This window comes from Mirounga angustirostris, unplaced genomic scaffold, assembly GCF_029215605.1.
Source record: "Mirounga angustirostris isolate CCGP_5_RB_7025 unplaced genomic scaffold, mMirAng1.0.hap1 SCAF_15, whole genome shotgun sequence".
NCBI lineage: Eukaryota > Metazoa > Chordata > Mammalia > Carnivora > Phocidae > Mirounga > Mirounga angustirostris.
In genome coordinates, this window is record NW_026991723.1 from 41,502,523 (window position 1) to 41,523,977 (window position 21,455).

The 21,455-nt window shown below is 39.4% G+C and overlaps 1 protein-coding gene across 1 annotated transcript in view; it reads left to right on the forward strand.

The window, feature by feature from the left end:
* The window catches only part of CCDC171 (coiled-coil domain containing 171), a 304,666-nt gene that overhangs the window by 19,721 nt on the left and 263,490 nt on the right, over positions 1 to 21,455 (forward strand). Inside the window, exons 3-5 of the mRNA XM_064580122.1 lie at positions 2,410 to 2,545; positions 13,360 to 13,534; positions 18,551 to 18,741. Coding sequence (XP_064436192.1) covers positions 2,410 to 2,545; positions 13,360 to 13,534; positions 18,551 to 18,741 — 502 coding nt within the window. The remainder of the gene's footprint in view (positions 1 to 2,409; positions 2,546 to 13,359; positions 13,535 to 18,550; positions 18,742 to 21,455) is intronic.

The following is a 21,455-nucleotide window of genomic DNA, read 5'->3' on the forward strand; positions in this document are numbered from 1 at the left end:
TTCTTAATCCCCTTCACGAATTTCACTCTTCCCCCTGAAGCATTCTGTTGTCTTCTGTTTCCATCTTCTTCAAGAAGTCACTCCTGGAGGCTTTGGCCAGTCCAGTAGTCCAGCAGGGACAGATTGCCCTTTAGGTGCTGTGCTTTCATCTCAGGGACGCGATCGTCACCTGCTGTTCCTTTCTTCATGATCCTGGAAATCCCATTGCTGTTTTTTTCTGTTTTGAATACCCTACTTTTGGGATCCCATGTCTTTCTCTTTCTCAGTTTAGGTCCTCTTGAGAAAGTTCATGGGAGGTAAATGTTTTGGTGCCTTGTAGATCTGAAATAGTCTTTCTCATTCCCTTGTAACTTGTTGGGCATAAAATTCCAAGTGGAAAATTATTTTCCCTTGGAATTTTTTCAGGCATCCAGGAGATTTTTTTTTTTACATTTACTTAATTAGCTTTTCATTCCTTAGTTTGTGTTTTGATTTCCAAGAGTTCCTTTTTTTGTTCTCTGAATATTTCATTTTTTATCACATTCAGTTTTTGTTTCATGGATGTTATTTCTTCTCTTATATTTCTGAAGGTATTTTTCCCCCCTCTTTTTAAAGTTCCCTTTTACCTGCATAATCTTTGAGGGTTCTTCCTCTCTGTCCCCTGATTTGGTCTCTGTCTTTCTAACTCTTGCTTCCTAACTTCTGGTGATCCTTAGCTGACTGTTCTCATTTAGCTGATTGGAAGCTCAGTGTGTAAGGCTTTGTTTTTATGGCATTCTCTATAGGGTGGTGTGGTTAAGGTGTTTGTTGGAGAACCCCTAGCATCAGCATCTTTAGGTCTTTTTCACCTTGTTGGTTTTTCACCTTCCATTCTCTGCTCGGCTGCCATTGTTCTGGCACACAAGATGTTGTAGAAGACCAGGGCTCTCACTTATTACATAATTTTTAACTTGAGTCTCCTATTTTTGGTATGGGGTCTTATACCATTTGTATCTGATGTCTCTAATCCACAGATCTTCTGTTTTATCCTCTCCAGGGAATAAACCCTTACCTAGTGTTCTGCCAGAGTGAGAGAGAGATTGGTGCCCAGTTGTGTGGTGTATAGGGTAGAGGATCTGAGAATCTCATTTCTTTGGCAGACTTTCAATCAATTAGCTTGTTTTCTGCTCTACTTTTACCGTGTTTTCAAAGCTGTTGTCAATTAATTGAGCTTTTGGGTGTAAATCAGGTTGCTTTCCCCATTTTTCCCGTTAAATTCAGTTCTCTTATGTAAATCAATTACCACTTATCCACCTGGTTTCCAACTTCTAATATTTTATTGCTATTGCTCATCTCTGTGCTCTTTCTCCTTGTGGATTTTTATCTCTAAAGTCTCTTTGCTGATGATACTTTCATTAAATTTTTAATTTTGGGGAGAGTGCTTTAGTCTGCTTTTTTTTTTTTTTTTTTTTTTTTAAGATTTATTTGTTTTAGAGAGAGAGGGAGAGTGAGAGCAGGGGGTGGGGCAGAGGGAGAGTGTATCCCAAGCAGACTCTGCGCCCAGCATGGAGCCCCTCGTGGAGCTCAATCTCATGATGCCGAGATCACACCTGAGCCGAAACCAAGAGTCGGAAGTTCAACCTACTGCGCCACCCAGGCGCCCCTAGTCTGCTCTTTTTAATAATCTATATTCTGTCACTCATGCTTTTTACTTTTGTAATATGTATTTATTACATTTGCAATAAATAAAACATAGTACTTAAAAGGTAAAAAGAACTCAATATTTTCCAAAACTATGCAGTCTGTGGCTCAGTCGGCTAAGCATCTGCCTTTGGCTCAGGTCAGGCTCAGGTCATGATCCCAGGCTCCTGGGATCGAGACTGGAGTCCGGCTCCCTGCTCAGTGGGAAGCCTGCTTCTCCCTCTCTTCCTCGTTTGTGCTCTCTCTCACTATCTCTGTCTCTCTCTCAAATAAGTAAATAAAATCTTAAAAACAAAACAGAACTACACAGCTTGTGATAGGATCATTCTTTAAGTACCATCTTGAAAGGTAGTTCGTTTCTAGTCATACACTACTTTGTATTTCTACCTAGCTTTTGCAATCGACATCTTTTACTAGATTTTAAGTTTCTTTAGGGCAAAGACCATATCATGTTCCTTGTGATTTCTGAAAAATAAGTTATTAGAAATACCAGAAATAGGGCGCCTGGGTGGCTCAGTTGGTTAAGCGACTGCCTTCGGCTCAGGTCATGATCCTGGAGTCCCGGGATCGAGTCCCGCATCGGGCTCCCTGCTCGGCAGGGAGTCTGCTTCTCCCTCTGACCCTCCCCCCTCTCATGCTCTCTGTCTCTCATTCTCTCTCTCAAATAAATAAATAAAATCTTAAAAAAAAAAAAAAGAAATACCAGAAATAGACTTAGTGAGAATTTTATTTTATTATCTCATTTTATAGGTTGAAGAATGCCTCATCTGATGAAAAACAAATGTTTAAAAGTGAAACAGACTTGGACATTACTGCTGATCTCAGAAAGAAACTCCATCGGGCTAAGAAAGAAAAATTAGAAATAACAACTAAGCACAATGCAGAGGTAGAATTTTTTTCTCTCAAATAATGTTAAAAGTAGAATTTGGTTATTTTAGATTCATTTCATATTTCAGACTCCATGTTTAACATCACCATGATATTCTTGAACTTGAAAAGGAAATTATAGGGAGTGCCTGGGTGGCTCAGTCATTAAGTGTCTGCCTTAGGCTCAGGTCATGATCCCAGGGTCCTAGGTTCTAGTCCCACATCGGGCTCCCTGCTTCTCCCTCTCCCACTCCCCCTGCTTGTGTTCCCTCTCTTTGTCAAAATAAATAAATAAATAAATAAATAAAATCTTAAAAAAAAGGAAATTATAATAAAGAAAATAGTTTTTTTTTTTTTTAATATAGTGGAACTGTATAGGAGTGTTAAGTAGAAGTTTAATGAATTATGGTATTTGTATGTTGTCTTAAATTTATTTTAATTAACTGGTTAAACTTGATAAAAAAGTAACTGATGAATGCCTTTAGTGACTAAAGGATTTGTAAATTAGACATTTTTGAAATTTTAATTTAGGTTCTTTATGGCTCGATCATGGAACAATCTTAAGTAGATCTGAGTATAGAATTTTTTTTTTTTAAGATTTTATTTATTAATTTGAGAGAGAGAGAATGAGAGCGAGCACATGAGAGGGGAGAGGGTCAGAGGCAGAAGCAGGCTCCCTGCCGAGCAGGGAGCCCGATGCGGGACTCGATCCCGGGACTCCAGGATCATGACCTGAGCTGAAGGCAGTCGCTTAACCAACTGAGCCACCCAGGCGCCCTGAGTATAGAATTTTAAAAAAAGATTTATTTATTTATTTTAGAGAGACAAAGAGAATGAGCGCACGTGTGTGAGTAGGGGGAGAGGCAGAGGGAGAGAGACAGAATCCCCACGCAGACTTCCTGATGAGCCAGGAACCTAATGAGGGGCTCGATCCCAGAACACTGAGATTATGACCTGAACTGAAATCAAGAGTCGGTCACTCATTCTACTGAGCCACCCAGGCGCCCCTGAGTATGGAATTTTTAGTCATAGTGTAATTCATAAATTATCCTACTTTCTCTTTGTTTTGTTATATCATTATATCTTTTATATGTATATGTATAAATATATATGTTTCCTGCTATGTGTATATATTCCAAGGGTAGTAGCTCTCTTTTCCTCTAAGATAATTCATGAGTTATATGTTTATATCACTTCTGTCGGTTGTGTTTTTTCTGTTTTCTCTTTTTCCTCTGTTTAAATTTTACTTACTTTTTTTTTTTTTAAAGATTTTATTTATTTATTTGAGAGAGAATGAGAGAGAGCACATGAGAGGGGGGAGGGTCAGAGGGAGAAGCAGACTCCCTGCCGAGCAGGGAGCCCGATGCGGGACTGGATCCAGGGACTCCAGGATCATGACCTGAGCCGAAGGCAGTCGCTTAACCAACTGAGCCACCCAGGCGCCCAAATTTTACTTACTCTTTAAGTTCAGCTTAGGCAGCCTGGTGTGGTGGGAAGAATATCAGGTCACACAAATCTGGACTCATTCATGACTCTTCCATTTACAAGATAATGTGACCTTGGGCAAGTTATTTATCCTGTACATCATTGTTTTCTCACTGTGAAATGCTGGTCCCAAAGGGTTGTTGTGATGATTAAGGGAAATAAAATTTGTAAAGTGCCTGTGCTCTATAGTAGTGGCTGTAATTTATTGACATTTAAGCATAAACAGTGTTTTTACCTTCCTTTTTTTGCTGAATTCTGATGCTGTCCTGTCAGGAAACCTTTTAAAGCCCCCCTAGGTGAAACGAATGACTCCTTTCTTTGCTCTCCTACAACATGGTGCTCTTACAGTTATTTCAGAGCCAAAACATTTATTTCATGCTTACCTGCTCTTCATTAGTCCATAAGCTTCCTGAGAGACGAAAGCTACAACCATGCTTTGTCCCTGTATCTCTCATGGTTCTTCCTGGCACATAGTAGGTCCTCAGTGGCTGTGTGTTGAATAAAAAAATGACTTTTTTTCAGATTGTCTAAGGAACAGGAGCTTCTGATTAAAACAGCAAGCAATGAATATATGACCGTTTTATTTGTACTTTTAGTGGCAGTTGAGATAATTTAAAGGGTAATTGCAGTAATTGCTTTTATTGACATTGTAATATTACATACTGAATGTAAAGTGATATTTGTTAAATGTATGTTAATTGTTTATAATCTCCAAAACTTATTTTTTCAAACCAAATATGCATTTTACTTGGGAGTAATTGTATTGTGATAATCATTCTTCTATATTCTTTTTTTTTTTTTAAAGATTTTATTTATTTGACAGAGAGAGCCACAGCAAGAGAGGGAACACAAGCAGGGGGAGCAGGAGAGGAAGAAGCAGGCTCCCCGCAGAGCAGGGAGCCCGATGTAGGGCTCGATCCCAGGACCCTGAGATCATGACCTGAGCCGAAGGCAGACACTTAACGACTGAGCCACCCAGGCGCCCCCATTCTTCTATATTCTTTCACATGTATTTGCATTTGTCATCAGAGTTCTTTTTTTTTTTTTTTAAAGATTTTATTTATTTGACAGAGAGTGAGAGACAGAGAGAGAGCACAAGCAGGGGGAACAGCAGAGGGAGAGGGAGAAGCAGGCTCCCCGCTCAGCAGGGAGCCCGATGCGGGGCTCGATCCCAGGACCCTGGGATCATGACCTGAGCAGAAGGCAGACGCCCAACGACTGAGCCACCCAGGCGCCCCTGTCATCAGAGTTCTTAGACTACACTATTCTCTCTTGTTTGATCAAGATGTTTTGTTATATGTGTTCACATTAAAGAGATAGGAAATTATTTCAGGGAAGAATGATAATTTTCTTGCAATAGGCTGTTATAATTGGTTCAACTCCAGTTTCATATTACTATTCACTCTTATTGTTTCAGTTATTTGTTTAGATGATTTTACTTGTATTATATACTAATTTTTTTAGTCATATAATTTCTAAATATGCCCACTATAAAGCAGAGCAGAGAGGAATGAAACTATCTAAAAACTAAGGCCATATATTTGCTTTATTAGATACTTCTAATGCTAATACATATCATACGGGTGATTGGCATAAAATATCTTTAAAATCTGGGGTGCCTGGTTGGCTCAGTCAGTACAGCATGTGACTCTTTTTTTTTTTTTTTAAGATTTTTATTTATTTATTTGACAGCAAGAGAGATAGCGAGAGAGGGAACACAAGCAAAGGGACTGTGAGAGGGGAAGCAGTCTTCCCGCTGAGCGGGGAGCCGGATGCGGGCTCCATCCCAGGACCCTGGGATCATGACCTGAGCTGAAGGCAGATGCTTTAACGACTGAGCCACCTAGGCGCCCCGAGTATGTGACTCTTGATTTTGGAGTTGTGAGTTCGAGCCCCACCTTGGGTGTAGAGAGTACTTAAAAATAAAATATTAAATAAAATAAAATCTGTGTCCATTGGTGGATGAATGGATACAAAAAATATAGTGTGTTTGTATGCACACACACACACACACACAAAATGGACTATTTTTCAGCCTATAAAAAGAATGAAATCTTACCATTTGTGACAACATGGATGGGCTTTGAGGGCATTATGCTAAGTGAAATAAGTCAGACAGAGAAAGACAAATACAGTATGATCTCATATGTGGAATCTAAAAACAAAAATCCTAAAACCAAGCTCATAGATACAGAGAACAAATTGGTGGTTGTCAGAGGTTAGGGGTAGGGGTAGGCAAAATGGGTGAAAGAGGTCAAAAGGTATAAACTTCCAGTTATAAAACAAACAGGTCATGGGGTTGTAATATACAGCATGGTGATTAGAGTTAATAATACTATACCATATATTTGAAAGTTGCTAAGAGAGTAGATCTTAAAAGTTCTCATCACATGGGCACCTGGGTGGCTCAGTTGGTTAAGCGACTGCCTTCGGCTCAGGTCATGATCCTGGAGTCCCTGGATCCAGTCCCGCATCGGGCTCCCTGCTCGGCAGGGAGTCTGCTTCTCCCTCTGACCCTCCCCCATCTCATGTGCTCTCTCTCATTCTCTCTCTCTCAAATAAATAAATAAAATCTTAAAAAAAAAGTTCTCATCACAAGAAAAAAATTTGTAATTATGTATGGTGACAGATGTTAACTAGACTTATTGTGGTGATCATTTTGCGATATATACAAAATATGAAATGTTGGGCACCAGAAAGTAATATGTCAGTTATATCTCAATAAAAAATAAATACCTTTAAAATCTCTAGGAATTTTATTGTTGTGGGTCCTTGGATAAATTATTTAATTTTTCTGAGCCTCAGTTTTCTTTGACAGGTTTAGAAATATTACTTTTGAGATTTATTAGTAGGCATAGGGTATGGAGAGAGGAGTTGCTTATAAGACTCACTGCTTCTAGATGAGACTAAGTTGCACTGATGTGGATGATTGGGATGGGACAAAGCCACAGGATTTTCAGTGTTGCAGTGGTCGTTAGAATCATTTGAACATGGTAATAGAGATGTGTGAAATAGGACATGAGAACATGAAGCTATTCAGATATTTCCTTGGCCCAGACAGTGATGATAAAACAGGAAAATCTTCTAGAGAAATGAGGATGGAAGAGGGTAAAGAAGAGCAATATAGCTTTCTTTAGCCAAAAGATACTGGAAACTTAGGACCAAGTAGTAGACTTTTTAGGCTTCAGGACCTGATGATGTTGTTTGACTGATCTAGCCAGTCCTCTTGAGTAGGGGTTCTTAAGCTGGAATCCTTAGAAACAGAGACACCAAGGAATCCATATACTTAAATGTGGAAAAATTATATTTTATGTTTATTAACCTCTAACTCATTAAGCATTTCTTTCAGTTATGAAAGGCTTGACCCAGTTGGCCCTCCTTTAACAAGCCATCATAGTATTAGCAGTACTTTTGACTTTATATTCAGTAGAAATCACATATACACAATTCAGTTATTGCAAGTTTCAAAATATTGTTTATATCTGTCACTACCTTGAAATTACACTGGTTGTGAGACCTGTACATAGAGCTTGTTATTTAGTGGCTTATTAAAGAAGTACATTATGGCATCACAGATTTGCTTTTATTTTACATATTTGTTTTTATACTTTGATTTTTTTTATTCTGAGAATGCTTTGCCAAATTGCAGGGAGGGTCATGTCATAAAAATGGTGAAAAACCTTTCTCTGAGAGGCTGAGGCATGCTGTAGAGGATATGAAGGAAGATATGGAGGATGCCACAGAGAGGAGGAGGTTCGAAGATAGCTGGTTGAGCATAAAGATGTTAAAGAATGCAGACCTGTTTTCAAGGAGGGAGATCCCACTTTGCTACTGTCGCGTGTGTTGAACCCTTAAGTGAGAAAACAGACTCATGAGCAGAGGCTAGGTTTCTATCAGCTGTGTGGGTAGCTTGAGAAATCAAATATGGTCCAGTCAGGAAAAAAGAGGGACATTAATAGAGGGAATTGGTTGTACAAGTGATAGAAGACCTAGGAATCCAAATAGAGAATGGTGAGGTCATCCTAGAGATTAGTAATAGCAGGAAGCCACGACCGCCTATAGGCCAGAGGGCCAATGGGAAGAGATGATGTGACCAGAGTCCTGCAGTTGGGGCTGTTTGGGGGGAGGTAGAGCCATGGTAAGGGCTGTTCAGTGTTGAGATGTTGGAGGAAAAGAAGCGGGGTTGGACCTTGAAAGAGATGCAGCTATTGCCAGAGACATTGCTAGAAGTCGAGCCATTTGGCGGTGGAGCATGGGAATTGTATAATAGAGTAGAGCAGATGAAGGGTGTTGGGGAATGGACCTGAGATCAATGGGCAAATGATTGGCAGTCCACATCTTATTATCTATCACCCCTGTGCTCATATGTCACTCCTATACAGTAATATCTTGTTTCTGCGTAACATTGCAGGTTGCAACTCAAATATCCTCTATACGAAGGTGCTCCCACCCTTGCCAAAATGGGGGACACAAAGGCTTATTTATCCTTGCATCCATCTCACAGATGATACACGTCCTATCAGGTCTTTATAATTTGGTACCTCATGAATTTAATTGAAAATTTACTATTACCAACATTCTTCATATGACGCCAGAGGGGAGGAGCCAAAAATACCCCCACTAATATATACATATAACAGATATGCAAAGGGCAGCTGCAGTTCTTAGTCTTAGAGATGGTCCTAAGGTTACAATGATAGAAAGGTAGGACTTTATATTTCAGAGGCTCAAGTTAGGATTTTGCTCATCAGATTTAGATCTTTTGTTTTTCTTATTGTTTGTTAATTTAGATCAAATAATGCTTTAGAACTGCTTTTTGAATATGGTAGGCATTAGCTACATGTGTCTTGAGCACTTGAAATGTGACTGGTCTGAATTAAGATGTATTGTAAATGTAAAATGCTGGATTTCAAAAACTTGGTACAAAAATGCAAAACATTTCACTAATAATTTTTCATATGATTACATGTTGACATAATGATAATCTTGGATATATTAGGTTAAATAAAAGACATTAAAATTAATTTCATGTATTTCTTACTTTTTAAAATGTTGCCACTAGAAAATTTAAAATTACACGAAACTTGTGTTATACATCTATTGGACAGAGCTGCTTTAGAAGGCTGCCCGTGTCTTTAATTCCTATGTACAACATAATCAATTAGATGCCACCACAAATACCTGGGGTCAGAAGGCTAGGATTACTACTATAATCCTGCTGTCCATGGTAGTAACCGTTCTCACCTTGTTTCTCATGGTTAATTCCTACCACTTGGACTTCATCATGCTGGAATTCCATTATTTTAATTGAAATTGGGGAGTCCCTCTCAATCGTGATGTATCCACCATTATCTGCATCATCTACTATAATCTCTGGTATATGGAGATTAGCTACCAGAGCCTTCTAAGGATGCTTGTGCTGTCCACTCCAGTGTATTTTGTAACATTTTAATTAGGAAAGGAATATCCTTTGCACTCTTTTTTTTTTGAGCTTTCAACTTTATTTTTTTAATTTAAATTCAATTAATTAACACATAATGTATTGTTACTTTCAGAGGTAGAGTTCAGTAATTCATCAGTTGCATATAACACCCGATGCTCATTACATCATGCACCCTTCTTAATGCCCATCATCCAGTTACTCCGTCTCCCCACCCACTTCCCCTCCAGCAACCCTCAGTTTGTTTCCTATAGTTAAGAGTCTCTTATGGTTTGTCTCCCTCTCTGATTTCATCTTATTTTATTTTCTCTCCCTTCCCCTATGATCCTCTGTTTTGTTTCTTAAATTCCACATGTGATTTCAATCATATGATAATTGTCTTTCTCTGCTTGACTTATTTCACTTAACATAGTACCCTCTAGTTCCATCCATGTTGTTGCAAATGGTAAGATTTCATTTTTTCTCATTGCTGAGTAATATTCCATTGTATATATATACATGACATCTTCTTTATCCATTCATCTATCAGTGGACATCTGGGCTCTTTCCATAGTTTGGCTATTGTGGACATTGCTGCTATAAACACTGGGGAGCAGGTGCCCTTTCAGGTAACTACGTTTGTATCATTTTAGTTCCTCTGCATCTTGAAGAGGATGTAGTTAGGGAAAGGGGAGGTTTTTGGTTTGCTCACATTAAACCACACCCATCTCCTAAGTCTCCATATTATGTCAGGAAAGTACTGGCATTTTGACTTTATTAAGTGATTGTAGGCTGGTGTTGAATTCAACTTACAGCCACCCATCTTAGCAAACTGTTAGAACTAGCTTATTAAATCCAAACCAATCCTATGTATGTTCTGCAGGTTTCTGCTAATATAAGATTAGCAAGATCTTGCATTTCTTTTGCTGCATAAGCTATTTTCTCCTAGAGCAGACTATGCATTTCTCCTCCTACGGCATACTCAGATCTGAATTTAGCCATGGTGACAAAGAGTGGTGGACGTGAGCTTGCAAATCTTCTTGCAAGGCAACTGTCTCAGGCGGGCTCATTAGTTAAGTCTTTAAGCCAGGGAAGGCTAATTATCTCAGACAGGGAGGAGAAGCTGCTTTTGTTGGTAAGGGATGTTTAGAGGGGATTTGAAAGTTTATAATTTTCAGGTTTTTGTCTAATTCCAAAAGCCCTCATCCCATTTCCTACCTTCCTACTTAATGCCCAACTGATGATACGTACTATCTTAACATTAGAAACTTGGTGAGATTCTTCATTCAACTTGTAATGTAATTCTGCAGTCCCCATAACTAGATTTTCTGTCTGGTCTTTAGCCTTTTCAGCCGTGGAGCTATAAGAAATAAGAGATTCTTTTAAAGTAGCATAGAAACTCTGGCTTTCTGACTGTTTTGAACTGAGATTCTAAAGCTCTGAGATTTATCATTTTGTTTTTAAGATTTTATTTATTTATTTGAGAGAGAGAGAGAGGGTAGGGTGAGAAGCAGACTTCCCGCTGAGCAGGGAGCCCGATGTGGGGCTCAATCCGGGGATGTCCCGGGATCCTGACTTGAGCCAAAGGCAGATGTTTAACTGACTGAGCCACTCAGGCGCCCCTGTCATTTTTTTTTTTTAAGATTTTATTTATTTATTTGACACAGAGAGAGAGACAGCGAGAGAGGGAACACAAGCAGGGGAAGTGGGAGAAGCAGGCTTCCCGCTGAAGCAGGGAGCCCGATGCCGGGCTCGATCCCAGGACCCTGGGATCATGACCTGAGCCGAAGGCAGACACTTAATGACTGAGCCACCCAGGCGCCCCTATCATTTTGTCTTTATAAGTTCTCTAACATAGTCACATTTAGCCTTTCTACCCTACAGGTCTTGAAATAAACAATGCTGCCCTAATGGTTAAGTGCAGTTGCTACCTCATCTCCCCAAGGCTTGTCCTCAACTGGCATTTTATTATAAACTGCTCATGATAATTTAAGTAATTGTGATCCCACTGTATGCCATGGATCACTGCAAAAGTATCCCATTTCTACCTGCAAAGGGGTCTTCAGTGATTGACAGGAGGGACTATCCAGGAGAATTTGAAACAACAGAGAAGACAGGGGCGCTGCTGGAAGTAGATCTGGAGCGGGAGAACTACCCTGGGTTCACTACTTCTGCCCTTATAAGTATATCACAAGTGCCTCATCGTGGTCAAACGGGAGAGGCCAGTTGTCAAGGGAACCTGGGAAATGTAGTTCCGACAATACAGAGCATAGCTGTAGAAGAATAGGGAGGGGTCTGGGGGCAAACAGGTGAATGCCTGGCACGACTGGGAATGCCCAGATGTTAACAAAGTTAGTCTTATGAGGGGGGAGACAGTGGGCAGGGAGGGATAGAGTGATTCTGAAACTAAGTTATCTTTTTTTAAGATTTTATTTATTTATTTGACAGAGAGATAGAGAGAGAGCACAGATAGGCAGAGTGGCAGGCAGAGGGAGAAGCAGGCTCTCCGCTGAGCAGAGAGCCCGATGCGGGGTTTGATCCCAGGGCTCTGGGATCATGAGCCAAGCCGAAGGCAGACGCTTAACCGACTGAGCCACCCTGGCGCCCCCAAAATAAGTTATCTTGAATACGTAATTAAGATTCTATAATTTTTTCTTTACTATTAAAAGATATTTGTAAATTCTTATTTTGTAGGCATAAATATTTTGAAGACGTTGACTTTGCTAAAATTTTTTAAAAATAAAAATTACTATTTTTTATCCTTTATACATGGAAAAGTGTGTAATTCTGCTGCACTCTACATATTAACAGCTACTTATGGTAATTTCTGATGTTGCCCTTCGGAAATTCTTTCATCTTTTCTTATCTGATAATGGGACCATCTTTTTCTAGTCTGGTATAGTAGCTCAGTGCTTTCCTACGTGATGCCTTTCTAGCATTCTGTCTCATCCACCATCTCTTTCTTGACCACCAGCAATACATGATTTTGCTTTTCTTTGAACTATTGTAACATTTTTACCTCTTTTATAAAACTTGTCCCATATGCCTTTCTATAACATTTCATTACTTGCGATCTGGGACTCTATAATGTTTGTTTTTATATCTTTCACTGTACCTGACACATAGGAAGTATTTACTATTACTTAATGGATTACTGATTAGATCATAGAATTTTGGAGTGGGAATGGACTTTATAAGTCATTTAGTTCTGATTCTCTGACTTATCTTCTGTCGCACTACTCATGAAAAGTTATTAGATAAATTAGATCTAGTTATTAAATATCTAGTTGTCTCGATATTAGATAAATTAGATATTAGTTCATTAAAATCCCTGCAAAATTGGCACTTTTATTACTTTGTGCTCCATCAGTAATGTCATAATCAAGAGAAATAATGCAGACAATATTTACTGAACTATGCTTTGATGCAGTTTGCTTCTTGACTTCATTTAAGGAATAGGAAGTGGAGAGGAGAGAATGAATTTTAAAGTACTTACTATGTGTCATTTTTCACTTCTTAGCCATGACTGTTTCTGATTAAAACTTGCAATTTTTAAGGACTCCTGGCAGGCTCAGTCAGTAGAGCATGCGACTCTTGATCTTGGGTCATGAGTTCAAGCCCCACATTGGGCATAGAGCCTACCTTTAAAAAAAAAAAAAGTTGCAATTTCTCTTTATTTTTATAGGATTATATAAGCATTTTTTGTTTTTTTTCTCTAGTGGATTCTCTAAAATTAGAAAACTAATGAGTGTCATTTGGTAAGGCTAGTGCTTCTTTTCCAGTCTTTTAGAAAAATATAAATTCATAAATTCTTGTCTTATCAATATTATAGAAACATTTCTCTAAGACATTTAAATGTTTGGGTGCACGATCTCATAATCTTGGTGCCATATTTTAATATTGGTTCATGATCTCGAAATCTGTTTTAGCTGGCAAGCTACGAGAGCCAGATTGCCAAGCTGCGATCTGAGGTTGAAAAAGGAGAGGCATTGCGACAAAGTCTGGAATATGACCTGGCCGTTGCTAGAAAGGAAGTTGGTCTCGGGAGACGGGCTGCTGAAGAAAGATTAGCTGAGGCACATAGGATCCAAGAAAAACTCTGTGGTAAGACTATTCTATTTTTTCCCGTGTTTAGGGTTTTAATCTTATTGTGTAGCATCGCTCACTTTGCGTATGTTCACCATATGGTGTCAGGGGTAGGCCTTTGATGGACACACCCTTACTGGGTGTGTATAAAGTCTTCTAGCACTCATGTGAACATTCAGCTACTTTACATTAATTTTTTGTATGTTGTGCATGTGAAAAAGGGGTTCAAAATTCTGTTAATCACTTTGTAGAGCAGTTGTTCCATGAATAATCAATCAGCAGAATCACATAGAGATTAAAAAAAAAAACATTCACAGGCCCCTGGTCACATGTTTTCTGAATTAGAATTTCTAGCTTGAGAGAGTATATGTTCAAGAAGGACTGCAGGTGATTTTGTTGATTGGCTAGGTTTGGGAACCACGGGATTAGAGGGTGGTGCCTAGAAAAGTAAAATGTAGTGGATTTAATTCTCAAAAGCTGTCTGTTATGTAGCATATGAGCACTTAAAAATATTTTTATTTGAGTACAATGTAGGTGAGCGCCTGGATGGCTCAGTCGGTTAAGCGTCTGCCTTCGGCTCAGGTCATGATCCCAGGGTCCTGGAATCGAGTCCCGCATTGGGCTCTCTGCTCGGTGGGGAGCCTGCTTCTCCTTCTGCCTGCTGCTCCTCCTGCTTGTGATCTCTCTCTGTCAAATAAATAAAATCTTAAAAAAGTATAACATATGTAAAGAAATGTGCCTAATGTAAGTATATAATAAGAAGCACCCAGATCATGGAATGGAAAATTACCAGAAGTCCTTCCACATGGATTTATTTATTTATTTATTCTGATTTTTTTTTTTAAGATTTTATTTATTTATTTGCAGAGAGAGACAGCTAGAGAGGGAACACAAGCAGGGGGAGTGGGAGAGGGAGAAAGAAGCAGGCTCCTCACTGAGCAGGGAGCCTGATTCAGGACTCAATCCCAGGACCCTGGGATCATAACCTGAGCTGAAGGCCGATGCTTAACGACTGAGCCACCCAGGCATCCTATTTATTCTGATTTTTAATAGCAAGGATAAATTGTGCCTCTTTTTTGTACTTCATATTAAATGGAATCATATAAAATGTACTCTTTTATGTCTGGCGTCTTTCCTTCGACATTGTGTGAGTTCATCCATATTGTTGTATGAACTTTGTATTGATGCTTAGTATTACATTGTATGACATACCACATTTATTTATCAATTTCCTGTTAATGGGCACTTGGGTAATGTTGCTATGAACATACCTTTTTTTTAAGCTTTTATTTTTAAGTAATCTCTATACCCAATGTAGGGCTCAAATTAACAGCCCTGAGGTCAAGAATTGCATGCTTTACTGACAAGCCAGCCAGGCGCCCCAGTGTTGTTATGAACATTCGTGTATGCAGCAGGTTTTAATTAAGAGAACGTTGAACCTGAATTCAGAAGATTTAGATTTAGAGCCTGGTTTTACCACTTACTTAGTGACATTTGAGCGTAGGTTGTTTTAAGGATGAAGTGAAAAAAATGAAAGTTCTTTGTTAACCACATGGGACTAAGCAAGTGTTAACTTGCAGTTACTGTAAAGGTTCTAGGCCCAAGTTGTCGCCAGCTGTCTTGGGTTATTGCCACTGGTCAGAAGTATTTTTGATTACGTCTGGCATTTAATAACCACAACACTATCTGGAACTTATGAATATAAGAATTGAAAGGCACTAGATATACAAGTTAGTGACTTTGATTTAATAATGAGGTTGAAGTCCAGGGAAGATGGGAAGTTATTTTCCCAAAGGCAAATGATTTCAACAGACACTTTATAGAGGAAGATAGAATAGCCATTAATGAGATGAAAAATGCTTAACCTTACTTGTCTTCGGAGAAATGCAAATTAAAACCACAATGACTGTTTATTACATACGTATTAGGTGGTGCTAATTGGAAAGACTGTCAATACCAAATGTTGGTAAGGATGTAGAGCAACTGGAACTCTTATATTTTGTAAGTGGGAGAGTAAATGGTACAACTACTTTGGGAAAAAACCTGTTAAATCTCTTTTAAATAAACAGTTGGCAGACAACTTGTTAGATTGTCAAAAGTTTGTGAACTGGAAGCACCAGATACTCTGGAATTAGGAATTGGAATAGCAGTAGTAGGTAAAATAAGGAGGGTTAAATGAAAGCTTTTTGCTTTAGAGGCAATTGCATTTTTAGATCTTCTTCCCAAGAGCAGTGTACTCTGGGATTTCTCTCACTTTCTAGTGGGAACTGGGAGTTGGGTGGCTTAATCTCTGGAGATGATAAAATACAGGGTCTCCAGACTAGCAAAACCAGGAAGATAGCATACTCAATGCTGAATATTGAGAAAGTATTTCTTCCAGCCTCCTTTTTCAATTGGTTTCTCCAAAAGCTAGCACCCAGATTTCTGTTCTCTATGTGGGAGCTTAGAAGACTCTTCTATAGATCATCTGACCAAACCAAAAGGAAAAACCTAATGATACTGATGTTGGGAGTCTCCTAATAAATGGCCCACCAGATTCTCCTCCAGTGAAGGACCACAGTTATCAAGCCCTATATCCTCAAGTTCAGAATCTAGGTGGTGGGTATATGGGTGGGTATATGAGTGTGTCACCTTTACAGTTACCTTAATTGAGAGAAGACAATCAAGAGTTACCAGATGCTTGGGGAGAGCCTCTAAAATGGAGAGAAAAAAAATAATTTGGAAGAATTAGAAACTGCAGGGAAAAGAAGATTTAACAAACAAGTAGCATTAATATCTTCAGAGCTGAAAGAGAGTATATTTTATCCATGATACAAGAACCAGATGCTATAAAAAAAGGGGATGCTCTTAGAAATTAGAAATATGAACTCAGGAATGAAAAATGTCATTGGGAGATGAAGATGGAAGAAATCTCCTAGCAATTAGAGTAAAAAAGGCAGAGGTGGAAAAGCAGGAGAGAAAAGGCAAGAAAATTTGAGGGTCATTTTGAATAATAGGTAATATTGAAAGAAGAGATAAGAGAAAAAACAGGGAGGGATAAATCAGCAATGAAATTATTTAAGAAGTCATCTCAGAACTAAAGGTTATGAGTTGCCAGATTGAAAGGGCCCATTGAATATTCACCACCAAGACAAGAAATAGACCCACCTGAGGGCAAAGCATTATGCAACTTCAGAAAAATAGAGACAAAGTGAAGATCCTAAAGCTTTTCAAAGAGAAAAGACACAAAGCACACAAAAAGGAAAATAGGCCACATGCAAAGGAACAGGAATCAAATGGCCTTAAATTTCTTGCCTGCAATCTGGGATGCTAGACCATGGAATAATGTCATGTAGAGAGAGTAACTGGATTAGGGGGAGATTTTTTGTGCCTTTTATACCTTTCAATTTTGAGCCTTTTGAACATATGATCCATTTGAAACACAAACATTGTTTGTTTGTTTATTTTAGTTTCAGAGGAAGAGTTTAGTGATTCATCAGTTGCATATAACACCCAGTGTTCATCACAAGTGCTCTCCTTAATGCCCGTCACGCAGTTAACCCATCCCCCCACCCCCTCCCCTCCACTAAACCTCAGTTTGTTTTCTATAGTTAAGAGTCTTTTATTGTTTGTCTCCCTCTCTGATTTCGTCTTTTTTTATTTTTCCCTCCCTTCCCCTATGTTCCTCTGTTTTGTTTCTTAAATTCCACCTATGAGTGAAATCATGTGATATTTGTTTCTCTGACTGACTTACTTCACTTAGCGTAATACTCTCTAGGTTGCAAATGGCAATATTTCATTCCTTTTGATGGCTGAGTAATATTCCATTGTGCACGCTCGGGCGTGCACACACACACACACACGCATATATATACCCCATTGTCTTTATCCATTCGTCTATTGATGGACATCTTGGCTCTTTCCATAGTTTGGCTATTGTGGACATTGCTGCTATAAACGTTGGGGTGCAGGTGCCTCTTTGAATCACCATGTTTGTATCCTTTGGATAAATACCTAGGAGTGCAATTGCTGGGTTGTATGGTAGCTCTATTTTCAACTTTTTGAGGAGCCTCCATACTGTTTTGCAGAGTGGCTGCACCAGCCTGCATTCCCACCAACAGTGTAAGAGGCTTCCCCTTTCTCTTGCCAACATCTGTAATTTCCTGACTTGTTAATTTTAGCCATTCTGACTGGTGTGAGGTGGTATCTCATTGTGGTTTTAATGAACACAAATATAATTTAAAAATAATACTACTAACTGTGGCTTTTTTTTTTTTTTCTATTTGGTTTGTTTAACAGGTGCGTTTGTATGTATCTCTTCATTTTATCTTCACAGCAGCCTCACTAGGAGGCATTTTATTCCCTTTAAGGGTTAGAGAGTCAGAGAGGTTTAATCAGGTGGTGGGTGATGGAGCCAGACCTATAAAGGTTTCATTGCTTCTTTTCTAGATGCTGAAATAGAGCAGCAGCCACAGTGAGTTGAGAGGTGTTAGTTACTGTCGAGGTAATACTAGGATGAGAGGGGAGCTGAGCCTAACCTTGGTGGAGTCAATAGCTAGGGTTCTAAGGGCTGGAACAGTGGCTTCCAACCTCAGTTTTGTGGCAGCCTCACATGTAAGTGTGTTACAACTAATTTGTTGCCAATAGTCAAATAATCAGAATTTGTAATCTATCAAGTGTTTTTAAAAAGTAGCCCTATAGATCACAGTTTAAAAAACCCCACAGCATTTGATTTATTTTCTTGAATAGGAGAAACGTAGTAGAATTGCAGTTGGTGCTAGAGGTGCACCTAAACTTGGGCATGCCTCTAGGAATATGTCCTGCCATTTTATGGCAAAATCACCTTTGTCTGGAGAGGAAGAAGAGATTGAGAAATTAGAGAATAGATTGTTCTGGAACAGTGAGTTTTTCAAGTTGACTGGTGTGAAGTGGTTAAATGTTTTGTTCTAAGATCATGTTGTAGATGGAGTCAACTCCAATGCCTTGGTGTTTGAACTCCTAGGGGTTTAATTTGTGGTTGTAAGTATACCTATTATTCTTTTATATTTTTAATAGCTCAGAATGCAGAACTTCAAGGAAAGGCTAATGAGATCGAGAAGGCATTCCAGACTTCCCAGCTGAAGTGGAAAGAAGAATGCAGAAAATTTGAACATGATTTGGAGGAAAGAGACAATATAATTCAAAATTGCAACCGAGAATATGATTTACTTATGAAAGAAAAAAGCAGACTAGAGAAAACTGTACAGGTAAATTATTATTGTTTTTTTAAAGATTTATTTATATTAGAGAGTGAGAGAGCACGTGTGCATGCTGGGGGAGGGGCAGAGGGAGAGGGTGAGAGAGAATCTCAAGTAGACTCCCTGCTGAGCGTGGAGCCTGACGATGTGAGGCTCGATCCCAGGACCCCGAGATCATGACCTGAGCCAAAACCAAGAGTTGGATGCTCAACTGACTGAGCCACCCAGGCACCCACCAGGTAAATTGTTTTTATAAAGGAATTTTTCTAGATTCATTGAGGTGTGTTTCACATTATTTGAAGTTATCCTTGGAAAGGAAAATATCTACCAGAAATCAAGAAAATCTGATTTCCTCCTACCCACCCTCCCTTCTCTCCCTCTCTTCTTTCCTTTCAGGGGCATTTTTGTGGGTCTCTTTTGTAATATGCTTTAGCAATATATTAATAATATGTATGCTGTTTTCTTTTGTGAAAAAGAGTTTGAGATCTCTGATCAAACTAAAAGAACTCACTAATGTAGAAGTATAAGAAGATGAAAACCTCCAGTCCTTTAGGTTCAACAGTACGAAAATTTGGAATTTTAGAAATGTGGGTGCTAGATTTTGGTCTGAATATACAATAAATGTAAAAAAATTATATATGATATGGACTTCATGATCTATGTAGAGTACATTCTATATAGATATGACATGAAAAATATTTGATGACCTTTTACTGAAATTATTTGAGCTATTTCTTTTTCTATTCTTTTTTTTTTTTTTTAAGATTTTATTTATTCATTTGACAGAGATAGACACAGCGAGAGAGGGAACACAAGCAGGGGGAGAAGGAGAGGGAGAAGCAGGCCTCCCGCAGAGCGAGGAGCCCGATATGGGACTCGATCCCAGGACCCTGGAACCATGACCTGAGCCGAAGGCAGACGCTTAACGACTGAGCCACCCAGGCGCCCCTCTTTTTCTATTCTTTTTTTTTTTTTTTAAGATTTTATTTATTTGACAGACACAGCAAGAGAGGGAACACAAGCAGGGGGAGTGGGAGAGGGAGAAGCAGGCTTCCCACGGAGCAGGGAGCCCAATGCGGGGCCCGATCCCAGGACCCTGGAATCACGACCTGAGCTGAAGGCAGCCGCTTAATGACTGAGCCACCCAGGCGCCCCTCTTTTTCTATTCTTTGTTCTTTTTTTCTTTAACTCTCTAACGTGAAAGTACGGTGTAAGGTTGAAGTTGCCAACCCCTTAACAGAGTTTGAATTGCCTATATTTGTCATTTGTTTTGAAGCACCAGTTTAAATTAAAAAAAAATACACGATAGAAATGCTTTCCATTTACCACTGGTGTAAATGGCTTTTCAGAACTCCGGAGAAATAAGTCTTTATTAGGAGTAATTTTACGCAAGCGTTTACTAAATGTAAAAGTTTCAGTACAAGGTTCCGTGGCATTGTCAGCAGATCTGATTTCGTCCATTTCAGACACAGTTTGTCTCTTCCTTTAGTGTTCTGTTCCCAGATCCTCCAACAGTGCTTTCCGTGTGCCAGGGCTCCCCCATCTGAATGGGCGGAGTTTGGGTGGCTACAGGCGCCCCAAGTGCCGCGGTGGCCGTGTATCACCTTCCCCACGTAGAAGGTCTCGAGCCATGGGGAAGGAAGCATAATGGCAGCGTTATCGTCAGTCACTCAGCCCGCACCTCAAGTTATAAGATCTTTCTGCGATTTGGCTCAGCTACTTGATAGGAGAACTCTGCTTGATTTTATGCCCCTGGCTTTGAGCTGATCTGCACAGACTAAGGGGGAATATGGGGTTGAATAGGTGACACACTAGCCGGAAGGGGAAAAAGCTCAAGGCCCTTTGTGATGACTTAACATTAGTGAAAATTATAAGGGTCATCTCTACTATGCAGATCCCTGCTACTGTTTTTTTTTTTTTTTTTTAAAGATTTTATTTATTTATTTGACAGAGAGAGACACAGCACAAGTAGGCAGAGTGGCAGGCAGAGGGAGAGGGAGAAGCAGGCTTCCCGCTGAGCGGGGAGCCCAATGCGGGGCTCGATCCCAGGACCCTGGGATCATGACCTGAGCCGAAGGCAGCCGCTTAGCCGACTGAGCCACCCAGGCGCCCCCCTGCTACTGTTTATATGGACACAGAAGTTTTCTCTCCTTCCTATATCAACCACACAATCTTTCTCCTTGTGTTAATGGGAACTTCGTTTTAAATTGAGTTTCTTGGGGAACCTGCATTTTATATATATATATATATATATATATATTTTTTTTTTTTTTAGTAGATTTTTAAAAAGATTTTATTTATTTGACAGAGAGAGACACAGTGAGAGAGGGAACACAGGAGGGGGGAGGGGCAGAGGGAGAAGCAGACTCCCCGCTGAGCAGGGAGCCCGATGCGGGGCTCTATCCCAGGACCCCGGGATCATGACCTGAGCTGAAGGCAGCCGCTTAACAACTGAGCCACCCAGGCGCCCCTATATTTTTAAGAGTTTGACCAAGTTAGATCTTATAAATGTAGTACAACTAGGAAAACCCAAGAAGAAAAGCCTTTTGCAAGTATTATCTGTAGAACAAGAAATTAGTCGCAGTCCAAACCTTAAAATTTTGACTTTTTAAGTGTTTAACATTGTAGCATTTCCTTATCCTGATTTGTTGCACGAAATTCCTTTCTTATCACCTTTCGTAAATACAGTGTACTCTGTGAGTTTTTTTTTTTTCTTTAAGATT